A 13421-nucleotide genomic window follows, 5' to 3' on the forward strand; every position below is an offset into this window, starting at 1 on the left:
GTATACCTGCAGTGCATACATTTGAAAAAAAAAGAGATCCACTGTCTGAGAGTGTGGCAATGCAATCCCAAATATGTTCATTCAAACCTCCCTTTTGTTCCATGAAGTTTAATTCTTGACATTTACTTTTCGTTGCATGAAGTGGGACTTATTTGTTTAGGGGATATGGGGCAAAACATTTGTGTTTCTTGCATTTTCTTGTATTCTGGGTGTTAAAATCTCAAAATTTTGCATGTAGTGTTTGTTTTATATAGAGTTTGTTTTTATAGCAAATGACATTTGCTCTTGGGACAAAACTACAAAAATTCAGGGAAATTTAAATAACGTGACAGTGGACTCAAAAAACTAAAAGTGCTAGATTCATACATGGAGATACAAAAGCTGTAGTTATGTGATCTATAAACAGAGGTTTTAAGCTCTTGAGAAAGGTGGAATATTTCAGGCCCAAAGACCTACCTTTCACAATGTGAGCAAAAAGTGAAGCTACAGGTCTGCCTGTAACAAATAAACAAGCTGTATTCAAGCTTGAGATGTACTAGGCTTTCATAGCATGCATGAATGAATGTTTGACTTAGGAGAAAATGATGTGGAACATGGCATGTGGTGGCAAGCCACTGATACCAGTTTAGACTTTCTCCATTACCCCCCGTGGCAGGGTCTGCGGGGAGTGTAGCTCCATGGATTGCCTCCGGCGGACTTCACGCTCCTCCCAGTCTTCCTCTGGCTCGTAGCCCTTGAAGACTGCCAGCCTCTCTGAGAGGGTCTTTGAATGGGGGAAGAGGGCATAGTTGTAGAGCAAGGAAGCCACCACTGCTCCTGCCATTGGACCCAGCCAGAAGACCTGAGGAAGGAAATGAAAGGGTGGGACAGATTAGGGGGATTTTCTATAGAAGCATAGCATTTTGATTGTACTTTAACTGTTGTTGCTGCATCCTGTAGAATCATAGGATTTGCAGTTTAGGGAGAGGCTTTTTGGATCCTCAGCCAGGAAGGAATGGAGAATAGAATGTAGCTAATTTGGGGAGTGGGAAGGAAGAGTTAACTTTACATATAAAGGCACAGAAGCCAAATTCAGTGTTACTGACAGGTGTGTTACTCTTACTAATGATGGAGACCAATGCAATGTATTTCTTCAGATGCAAGAAACTGAAGGACTCATGGGTATCCAAGAAGACATTTCATTCTCTCCACACCTTGAATGCCAGTTAAGTCATCTCCAAACATCTCCAACCAATCAGAAGCAAAAAAATATTGAGAACAAGGTAGAGACTTCCCTGAAGCTGGCTCAAACCAGAATCACAAGAGTTCACAGAGCTCTGACTGAAATCCAAATGCAATTTCTAATTCAGTGCCAAGTCACAAAGAATAAACTCTTCCTCTTGTAACCCAGTCCAGCCGGGCGGACAATAATGGCTTCTGGTTCAGCCAGCCTATTGTTACCAATTGCTACACCTCACTTTCATTTGGCAGCTCATGCTACTGTGTAATAACATTCTGATTTTTCATTTAATCCCTGAGAATGCTGAACTGAAAGATCTCTTGATTTGAGGAACATAGTGAACTGGGTTGCATGACTGGAAATGTTCATTTATGCTGGGCTCTGTTCAATTAGATAAGATCACAATTGCTGATCTTTGTCATGTCTCTGGTATTTATTCTAGCACTATTTGCATGCCCACAACAGACAAGAAAAAGCAGTAGCTACACCTAGAACCTTTTACTGAGCCTGCATGGACAGCAAAATGGAGAAAAAAATGGGAGATAAGTCTTCAACATACAGTTGGCTCCACAAATCCACAGATTCTCAATCCACAGATTCAACCATACATGGCTTGTAAACATTGAAATGGCAAACCTTGATTTTGCCATTATACAAGAGATCCACTCTGACAGTTATGTCATTGTGTCCAATTGGCTGGGCAGCCATGGCTTTTGGTATTCAAAGGAGACCCTGCAACTAAACCCTAGTGGATACCAAAGGTCCATTGTATTAAAAAAGCATAGACCTATTATATTTGCCTACTAAAATATAAATCATAAGAAAACTGGCGGCTGGTTAAGCACTGGATGAATGTTTCGAAGAAACTTTCAAGTGGTGTCTGTCTAGAAAGTTCAACTTGTTTTTATTTTCTTGTGTAAGACTTACCAAATTTAGTTGTATCATTTCTCATTGTTAGTTCTGAATTTAAAAATTGACTGAAATATAGTGACCTGTTCTTCTTTTTTCTCTTTTTCTGTTAAAGAAGCAATGTTTATGAACACATCTATTTTCTTAATTGAGGTATATGTGTACAGGCAGACCCTGAGTTACAAACATCCAACTTACATATCATGCTTCATTTCAAATGGGGCTGAGACAACAGGAAGTGGGAGGAAGTCTACTCCTAGGAATGGAAATTCATTCCTGCAAGGGTTATCATGGAAAAAAGATGTATCCACTGAAGCTTTATCATCAATTTGTGTTTCCATGACAACCAAAACTTTTCAAAATTCAATTGTCCCAGGGTCAGAAAGTGAGATGAAATCTTCTGAACAGGAACTCAGAGAGCAAAACTAATATTACAGGGGTATTAACCTTTCCCTATGCTATTCAAAACTTTTTAAAAAAATTGGCTGGAGTTACACTTAAAAATGTACCTGTCCCAACTACCATAGAAATCCAACTTAAAAACAAACCTACAGAACTTTTTTCATAAGCCAGGGACTGACTGTGTTTGCTTTTAAACCAGTTCAGGAGCTGGATAAGAGCTGGATAAGTGAATATGGCAACAACATACAGAAGTATAAGGGACAACAAAGTACACAAGGCCCACTTACTATGTGAAATCACTGAACACAGCTTTGAATATACAGAATCATAATGGAGGACCTAGCAAATCCACTGGAAATAATATAATCCATGAAGAACACTTTTAACCAACGTAAACTTACCACTATTTTAGTGGGAAGTGTGGGCCTGCTTTTGGCTGATTAAATAGACAAGTTAATTAGGATTGTTGTTGTTGTGTGTCTTTAGTCATTTCAGACTTAGGGCAACCCACAGTTTAAAGTTTAGGGTGGAGGACCAGCAAATGACCTCGGCAAATGACATCTGGCCCACGGGCCTTAGTTTGGGAACCCTTGATCTAAGTGATTTCACAAGGATGGAGAACATACAATTCAGACCCCTGTCATTATATTTGACCACTGGACTTGATTAGAGTTAGAGTCCAGCACATATATAAGGCCACAGGTTCCTTATTCCTGTGCAAATTCTCTAAAGTGACACTTACCCAGTGACTGTCAAAGTCACCAACAACTACAGCAGGACCAAAAGATCTAGCAGGGTTCATTGAGCAGCCAGTATAGTAGATCTAAGAGGAAAAAAGGAGATACATTTATTCTTATTCTTTGTCATTACATACTCTGGCATAGCCCCAGTATACTGTGTATATTTTTGAACCATTGCAGAAGGAGGTATTCAGTCCCTCCTTGCACAATCCTCATTGCCCAGAATGCAACAGCATTTAAGATACCTCTGATGGACACCCCCATCAGCCTGTCCACAGATGAACTCTTGTGGCATGCATGCACACATTATGTCTTCCCTTTAGTAGCAGAAGATGGGCATGAGAGAAAGAGGCGCTCAATCTCCTTCAGCTGTCCCAAATTGGCAGTGATAGTCCCAATTAACACTCTCATATTTTTCTTCCATTTAAAATATCCTGATTTTGCTCTCAATTTTCCCATTTTCCCACTTTGTCCTGAGATTACTTCCATTGCTGAAAATGAGTTCAAGATTTTTTAAAAAGGAGTTTGTCCTTATTAATTCAGTATGGGATGGGAAAAGTGGTGGTGCAGGAATCCTGCTTTTCCCAGGAAGCTCAGTCAAAATCAAATGGCTGCAGTTTCTCTGGTTACATCCTTCAAAACCACTGAACAAGCTCCATGTTCAACTCAGTTTGTAAACCAAAAGCAACAACTTTCTAACCCTTTTTCATATTTGAATTTTGGCAAAAATTTACTTATCATTTTAAACATTAGCTCTCTGTCCTCTCTCAAACTGTATCATGGTTTTAGTAAATTAAGGCTCTTCCTGCATATTTAGGTTTCATTCACAGGTGCAATTGACTATGGGTTGAAAGAATGAAGATGATTTTGGGAGCAAAATTGGGGTACATAAGTTTGCTTTCTCAAACTTAAGACCTTTTCAGAAAAACACACATACTCAACCCGACCAACTGGTTCTACATGGAAAAATAGGCTATGGTGATGACGTTCTGAAATGAGACTCTTTACTTGATATGTCATCTAAAGTTACAACTCCCTTTGCTCAAGGGAATAACTGTTAGGGGCTGATTGGTACTACATTGTTCTAGTTACTACCCAAACTCTACTTAATTTCTAAGAAGAAGCCTTTAAACGTTGCTGAGAATGTCTCCCCACTTCACACATTTCTGCCCACCACTACAACCTTCATGAACTACCTGAAGATTTTGCTTGGAAATGTCTCCCTGAAACAGAGCTTGGAAACGTTTCTTTTTGAACAGCCACTCTCAAAATCTCCCAGGCATTGGTGAATTCTAGAAATTGAAGTGCATATAAGGGGCCTATCTTGGAAATCTATACTGGCACCCATTGTCACACTCTACTTATTTGCTCACACCAAGACATAGATGTCTGGTGATCTAGATTTGGCATCATTTTCTTATTTTTCTTCCATAGAAGTCAGACCTCTGTTGACTGACAGCCAGCAGGCAGAGAGGTATGTGACTGCATCCCACTGATTGTGGTGTCTATGTTATACCAGGAAGTCCCAAGCACTAAGACTCAGCTACCCTTTTAAGGGGAAAGAAACATTGTGGAAAGTGCTTTTCTGTAGATTTGTCTCATGCTACTTCTTCAAAAGCCAAAGCAAGTGCACTTCAATAGGCTTTTCCTGCAGAATCAGCTCAGGTCATTGGATGTGTTCTGAGGGTAGATCTAAACAGCCCTTTTATTGTGAAAACATCTGCAATAAAAGGGAGCTGTCCAGACAACGTTATGGGCAACCCGGGACTAATTTGCCACAAACCAGGAAAACCTTGGTTTGTGGCGAATTAATTTGATAGTGGGTTTATTCCATGCCTTCTTGGAAGGCTCGGGATAAACCCACTACTTCCAGTGTCTTGACTGCAGAATACTGCAGTCCAGACAGTATTCCCACAGTTTTTTGGGATAAATTAGCCCGGAAAACTGTGGGAATACCAACCCCCTCCCTAGAACCCCCCTAAACACAGTAAAAAAAAGATAAAGAACTCACACGGCCTCATAGGATGGCTGCCAGAGTTCTCCTGGAATGTACAAATGATGCACCAGGAGATAGGGAAGGAGGGAGGAAGAAAATCACTCCTGACCCCCCCCCCCTTTTGCCTGGTGCATCATTTGTATGTGCCAGGAGACCTCCGGCAGCTGTCCCATGGAGGTTGTGTGAGTTCTTTACCTTTTTTTTACTGTTTAGGAGGCTTCTGGGGAGGGGGTTAAATTTCCCGATGTTTTACTGGGAATCCCCACTAGAACATCTGGACACCCATCCCAGAAAGTGCGCACTTTCTGGAGAGAGTGTAGATGGGCCCTCAAAAACATCTGCGTTTTTTAAAAGCAGATGCTCTGGGGATAACGTCCTATCTGGAAAGGCCCTGAAAGAATCTCATCAATAACATCACACTGCTAATCAAGTCATTTTCAAATGCCTGCTGTTAAAAGCCAAATGAAATATGTTGCAAGACATCTGAGTACAGCCATTGAGCTAGGATTGAGCCAGATTTACATTTCTGTCTGCCCATGGAATTCCTGAGGTCATCTTAGGCCAATCATTGTCTCTCAGCCTCACTATCCCACAAGACTGTTGGGAAGATAAAAATGGGTGCATGTGTGTTCATATATACTGCACCAAGATTCTTGAATAAATACATAGTTAACCAGACCTTTTGATTTTTTTTAATCTTCCTGAAAAATGAACAGTTTGGTTCAAGGGCTGAAAGAATGCAATTAGAATTAAGCATCATCATAAGCAAATCCTGCTAACGGCTAATGGGCTAAATGCTTATGTCTAGCCTTACCCCAAGAAGGTGACCCAAGGCAACAGAGAAACCAATGGACAGAGCTGGTGACCCCACATTATCATTCCTGCGGTCATCGGTGGAGGCAAAAATGCACAGGACCAACTGGAAGGTGAGGAAGAGCTCCATAGTGACTGCCTGCCCTGAAGTTGTGTTGTTGTGCACCTGAAAGAAAATGAAGGGAAATCCATCATTTATCAAAGACTCTAACCTTTGGTAGTGGTGGTGAAATCAGTGTAATGAATTTGACAAGCCAATCTTCTAGATTTTAAAGAGTCCACCAGGTAGTAAAGCAATGCATCCAAGATTGTGGAAGTAAAGGAGTGACTGATGCTTAAGCCAAGGGATTTGGGGGATATCAAGGATAGACAGCCTTGGACCCCAAAGCAACCAAAGCCTCCTTAGCACAACCATGACCCTACAATACCCTCACTATTACTTGGAAATATTTCTTATATTATCTAAGGAATGTGAGGGCAAGTTTGTCATGCTTTTTGTCCCTGAACTGATTTTAGCCCACTGGACCTTTTTTCTAAATTCTGAAATAACTTGCAAAACACCCCCAGACCCACTCTTACAAATGACCCAGAACCCCATACAACTCCCACTGCCTGCATTTCCCTCTGCAGTCCGTCTCAAAATGGCTACCAGAACTGATGTAACCTCACATCGTGTTTCCATTTTGAGAGGGACTGTAGAAAAAAGAGGTATTTAGACCTGCTATGTGGGTAGGTGATTGTGGCCCATAGAAGTGGGAGATTGGTCCCCAAATTTTGCCCATCTCTGATCAAAGAGAATATAGACCACAAACAGTCAGTAGGGCAAAGAAACAATAGTCATCCTTTTTTGTAAATTTACAAGACAGTAGCTTCCTGAAAATGGTTCCAGCTTTAAGCAAAACAAACAAAGAAAGAAACAAAACAAAAACAAAAATATGGAAGTACTTGTTCAACATAAAAATAGCAAAAAGAAACACGATAACTTTTATATTGATAATTGCCAGAAGTTGCTTTTACTAGAAATTTTGTAAAATTTCTAAAATTTGACATTTTGAAAAATGAACCATCTAAAATGTCAGATGTTTAGACTATTTCAAGGATTTGGGAAAAAAACAATAAAAGATTAAACCTTTCTGATTCATCTACAAGAATGCTAACTACTGCATGAGGCTAATTGGGTTAGTTGTAATGTCTGCACTACTGTTTATATAATGAATACTTCAAATGTGCAAAATGCAACATAAAAATTCACAAAAAGAAGAAAAATGCATTTAAAAAGAAAAAAATTAAAGCAGTGTAAAGTGCAATATTAACTCTTTTTTTCAGTATATAAAAGGACATAAAATGGGCACAGTGGGTTGTTGTAGGTTTTTCGGGCTGTATGATCATGTTCTAGAAGCATTCTCTCCTGACGTTTCACCTGCATCTGTGGCAAGCATCTTCAGAGTTTGTGAGGTACACTTTATAGGGGTGCACTTTATAGGATGATTGCAGTGCTGAATGGCATAGAAGAAATGTTTTGACCAGTCTGACACTTCAGGACCAAATGGGATTTAAACCTAAATTGTGTTTCATGTTATCCAGTTTTACATTTTGGAAGAAGTTAATTGGACACAAAATAAACCACTCCCTAAGAAATAAAGCTTGGAATGCATAATATCAATTTTCTTTAACAGTCCTGTTTTGTACTATAATTTTTCTTGCTTGCTACTTTTCCTTGCTACCCTGTCCACTGTACCTTGCTGCTTCATATTCCTGGACTAGTCACATGGGTGATTTATGGGTTGTGCCAATAAAAGTGTTCAGACAGTAAAGGGAAAGATGGTACACCATTCTATAGCCATTATATTTGGCCAAGTAGGGATGTCACAGGATGCAATTTTTAAATGTGAGCAAATATATGAACATTTTTGCAAAGTTTATACAAAAGGCTGAAATTTTCAGTGTCACTTAAAATGCCTGTAGAATATTGTGTCTATTTTTGATTCAGCAATCCTATTAAGTTAAAAAAAAGGCAGTATAGTAAGGTAAAAAATATTACCTTGTATTTGTGTGAACCTTTACCTTCTCTTTGGCACTGTAATTCTATAGCTATATACTTGATAAAGGAAGAAGGAGAGTTGAATGGGCACAGAGATAATATCTCAATTATTTGCCTCTTTTGCAACTTTGCTGCAATCTGATTCACTTTGGAAGGCTTGGTGCCCAGTGGGTAAATATTCTACACTGCATACCACCAGTGGCATTGAAGTGTTCATGAGAGTTTAAACCTGTGACGCATTTGTACTACTGGATGCAATAAAATATGCTTGAATGCTGAACTTTCAAATATTTGAATGATCAGATTTTTTGATATAGCCTGCCTGGCTTGCAAGTTGATATGGCTGTAAATTGTATCTGCATAATCTGGGATCTGCCAAGCTGAACACAACTCACCAGCTAGGTACCCTGAATGATCAACTGCTGGAAAACCTGTTTTTATTCTTTGTCAAGCAAGCAGGGAAAAAAGAGGTTAATTGCTCATTTGCAGGCTACCATCTGCGGCTGACTGTATTTGTGTTTTAACATGGATTGAATATTGAGTCATTTCTTGGCCTTCTATTTTCCAGATAAAACATACCTAGCTCCCTCAGCTTCTCCTCACAGAACTTGGGTGTTCTTGGGCAAGTCACATTCTCTTAACCTCAGAAGAAGGCAAATGCAGTCTCCCTCTGAAGTTCAGAGTCTGAACAAATCTCACCAAGAAATCCCCATGACAGGTTTACTTTAGGATTACCATAAGTCAGAAATGTCTTGAAGGCACAAAACAACAAAGTCATCAAGTAGCTTCTCCAACAAACAGCAACAATATTTAAGTTTGTTTCATGTCAGTAATGACTTGAGAAAATGCAAGTCACTTCTGGTGTGAGAGAATTGGCCATCTGCAAGTATATTGCCCAGGGGGCACACGGATGTTTTGATGTTTTACCATCCTTGTGAGAGGCTTCTCTCATATCCCCGTATGGGAAGCTGGAGCTGACAGTGGGAGCTCATCCATGCTCTCCCTGGATTTGAACCTCCAACCTGTCAGTCTTCAGTCCTGCCGGCACAAGGGTTTAACCCATTGCATCACCACAAAGTGTTATCTTATGAGTTACAGCTAAAGTCCTGACACATGCTAATAAATTATAATATACTTTTCAGTTGATTTCCCCACCCACAAGGTACATTCAAGCATGTGTGAATGGCCGCCCATCAAAAGCTCTGGATATTACTTTTTGCTGCTTGCTTGGGGTGACACAAAAACAGGGGTGTTCAGTAGCACTTTATAGGCTATGATACTGTGCTGCTGAATTGTGTTCAGCTTGGTGGGTTGCTTGTTATGCAGTCCTGAAGCATGAAGCCATATCTGCTTACAAGCCAAGCGTGACTATATCAAGAATCTGACAATTTGGGTATTCACAAGTTCTGTATTTATGTATGTTTTATTTTGTCCAGCTGAGCAAGTGCGTCAAGAGATAAAAATCTTTGTTATTGCTACAAGGCTAGTGATATTGCAAATGGTGCTGTTACCCAATGGCTCATAGCGACATCCTACACAACATTAAAAGAAATCAAAATGTAATTAGAAGTTGTAAATTGGTTGCAAAATTGTGAGTGGCCTCCATCCACCCTTTAGAACACCCATCAAGACATATGATTGGATGTGCATACATAGTTTTCTGGCATTTTATTTCTCACATGACTGCTTCCTTCATAGCTATCGCAACTGTAGTCTTTCTCTCCTCTGCTGCCACTACCTGTACCACCATAGTTCTGCTACTGTAGATCAATAATATTCCAACCATGGTCATCAAGGTATTTGGGCTGCCTTTGGTACTGACTGATGCTAGGTTTTCAGATCTGGTGAAAGTGGAAAATGAGCATTCATGACACTCCAAGAAGGGTAGTTATCAGAAGCAACTTTCAAAGGGCCCTTCCAGACAGGCCCTATATTCCAGGATCTGATCTCAGGTTTTCTTTTTATCTCAGATTATCTGGCAGTGAGGACACATATAATCCAGTTTAAAGCAGAAAACCTGGGATCAGATCTTGGGGTATAGAGCCTGTCTGGAAAGGCTCAAAGAGCATTATAGGACTGAAAAGGCAGCAATTGTACAAAAACGATATTTCCTGCCAGCACAGATGCCTAGCAGCCTGGATTTAGCATGCAAGTTGATAAATAGCATGGAAAACAGGTTTATTTTAAATCCTAAACCAACCCTGTTCCAATTATTCAAAATGAGGTTGCTGCCAAAATTGTGGGAGAGAATGTCACAAAGTTCAAGAAAATTTCAAGAGACTGAGTTATCTCTTGAAATTGAGTAAGAGATCCCACCACCTTTGTTTTCATGTCCTGACTTTAGTGTCTTCCACACATTCAAAGCAATCTAGAAATATGCAGTTATTAAAATTTCCCCAATACAGATATAGAAGAATGGAGAAAATGGCACTTGCAGCATTTCTATGTGCCCTTCCACACTACAAAATATACCATAAAGATTCCATCTTAAATGACAAAGCTCCACCCAGTGTCCTATGATTTGCAGTTGAGACCCCTCAGCCAGGGAGCCCTTCTGATGCTTCTGGTTAAACCACAAGTCCCAAAAATTCTGTAGGATGCAGCCATGGAAATTTAATAGGAAAAACCTCTAACTATGTGGTGTGAAAGGGCTCTCTGCTTGCTCCTCAGTTGTTAAAGATGACATCTGTGAGGTAGAAATTACTTAAATGCATTTACTCATTGGTTGTTAGTGGTTTCCACATAAAGGGAGTGGTGAACCAGGCTCAGGTTTTAGTTTAAATCTTAAAGGAATGATCCAAAATGATGGAACTGTTTGTGGCATGTGGTTCAGCACTTTGGACAGTTCAGACCCATAGTGCTGACATGAAAATCATCAATTGCCACTATAACTCATATTGTAGTACGAAGAGAGCAGAACTCTACATACACAGAGAAGATCTTTCAGAAGGTCCCAGGAAAGGGCGGCAAGGGAAACACTATGAATGAGGTAGATGGGGATCAATTGGTAAGAATTTTCATCACCTTGTGATTTCACCACATTGAACCCCCCCCCCTCAATTAATATGGTAAATGCAAAATATTTTGGGGCAGGAATTAGATCTATATGTGAAAGTAACACACTGCAAAAACTAATGTTCTGATACCAAAAACTAAGTCTGCTTAGATTGCCCAGGTTTAGTGGTACTGTTGATCTTTGAAGTCAAAGGATTTCAGGTTTCTTCCCTACTTTCTTCCCTTTCCAATCAAAAGTTTCCCAGGTAGAGAGCAGGACTGGGAAATGAATGATATCTGACTGAGAATTTTGGAGAACATGTGATAGAAAGTATTTCGGGAATGCAAAACAGAGGAAATCTGTTCTGTTTTTGTTTTGAATGTGTTCCCCCAATTCTGTTTTCATGAAAATTCCAGGAGATTAGGAGGGGGCCATTCGGATTCGTAATCTGGAACCCTGAGTTCCGTTTTCATTTTTATAAGATTTGGTCCATTGGCACCAATGGGAAAATTTTAGAGGCTAATTTCTCGATCATTTTTATGGCTATGAGGATTAAACATTGCACATTTGTAGGGCATGAAATGTTTCAGGATGTTTCGCTCGTTCACTGATGTTTTGAAAAAAAATTTTTTACAAATACCATTTTTAAAAAAACCCAGAAGATTTTTTTTAAATTTACCCATAGTGACGGAATATGAGTAGGACATCATTCCAGGAAAGTTTCAGAAAGATCTGGTCATCCACTGACTTTTAAGGATTTTCTTCAATAGCTGAAGCAGCATTATCTCTCAGTTGGAGCAATGGGTCTGAGTGCAGACATATGTGTTGCATCACATGGTCTGACTCAGCTACTCTCAGGCTTGTTTTACTCTCCATTGTCCTGGACTTCAAGTCCAAGAATTCCCTGGGTTTTTTTTCGTGCAAGGTGTCCCCTCCTCTCAGTCTGAGAGAGCGATTTTTTTTAAAAAAATCCTAAAAATCAATGGATGGCCACATGTTTTTAAAACTTTGCAGGATTGATGCCCTACTCATTTTCTGTCACTGTGAGTAATTTTTGTTGAAATAATTTTTTATTTGCTATAAAGAATGACATATAGTTTCCAAGTAAAGTGGGGGAACATAGTATTTTGAAGAAAAATGGGAAAGCAAGGAGATAGAAGTAAAGCAAAAAAAAAGGACAAAGTATGTATATATAAAAATGGGAAATTTTTAAAAATACCTCTTTTTGGTTTTGTTTTTTTAAAAAAATATTTGTAAAAACTTTTAAAAATTTCCAAAAAAAAATGGATAAGTGAAACATTCTGAAATATGGCAAGCTTACAGCTATAAATGTGCCCTACAGGTGTAGTAAGTTTAATCCTGATAGTAAATTATTTCCCAATTCTCTGAGGCTGAGAGAGTGTGACACACCCATGGTGCTTAAATTGGGGGTCCTCTTAGGGGAAACTCTAGAGGCTTATTTCTCCATCATTTTTATGACTATCAGGATTAAACTTCCATGGAAACCAAGGGGAAAATTAGTATCCTTGCTTTCTTTTAAAATTAAGCTGTGTGAAGAATCGTCTTTAATTTACTAGAGGGTATTTTGAACATCCCACCACCATAGTCCTTCATCCCTCCCACTTCTGTGGATAGTTAGTTTCCTTACCCTGTTGATGGCCAAGTTCCCTCGGATATGGGGCGGTGTGAGTTGATGCAAGAGGGCAGCTCCTGTCACTGCTCCCAGAATCTGTGCCACCACATAGAAGACTGCTCTCAAGAAGGAGACCTGAGAGCCCACCAGACATGCCACAGTCACAGCAGGGTTAATATGGGCTCCACTGATGTGGCCCAAGGTCTGGACCAAGGTTGCAATAGCCAAGCCAAAGGCCAGTGAAATCTGGAGGACATTTGGTGGGGATGAAGGCCAGTTCAAAGCCGAGCCAAGGCCAAAAAAGATAAAAATCAGCGTGGCTATGAATTCTGCAAAGACTGCACGAGTGAAAGCCACGGAGCGAAGTTCCCACATCATTGGTGAGGGCTGTGTAGGAGAGTGGAAGCTGATCTCTCAGCTCACTTCTCTGTGGTAATAAATAATAGTAGATCCTGGAAGGATACTGGAGTTTTTCAATTTCTCCTTCCTTGTATGTACTACATATGCTTATGCATAATATATATGCATGCAGAATAGCTAGAGATCTCCAAGAGGAGGTGGGGTTTGGATACATAATGCCTTTTCTTTCCTGTTCTAGCTGAAGAGTTTTCAGACCCTGCCTTCTTCTCTCATAACTTGAAAAATTAGCATTTGACTTTCCAATACTGAACTA

General features: G+C 39.8%; 1 protein-coding gene across 1 annotated transcript; it reads right to left on the reverse strand.

The window, feature by feature from the left end:
• Nucleotides 1-543: 543 nt before the first annotated feature.
• On the reverse strand, nucleotides 544-13160 carry AQP2 (aquaporin 2). The gene is made up of 4 exons (XM_060760947.2): nucleotides 12764-13160; nucleotides 6081-6245; nucleotides 3273-3353; nucleotides 544-841 (listed from the first exon to the last, which is right to left on the reverse strand). Exons 1-4 carry the CDS (start codon nucleotides 13124-13126, stop codon nucleotides 626-628), a joined length of 825 nt encoding a protein of 274 aa, XP_060616930.1. The 5' UTR covers nucleotides 13127-13160; the 3' UTR covers nucleotides 544-625.
• Between the last annotated feature and the right edge of the window lie 261 nt (nucleotides 13161-13421).

This window comes from Anolis sagrei, chromosome 2 (genome assembly GCF_037176765.1).
Source record: "Anolis sagrei isolate rAnoSag1 chromosome 2, rAnoSag1.mat, whole genome shotgun sequence".
Lineage (NCBI taxonomy): Eukaryota > Metazoa > Chordata > Lepidosauria > Squamata > Dactyloidae > Anolis > Anolis sagrei.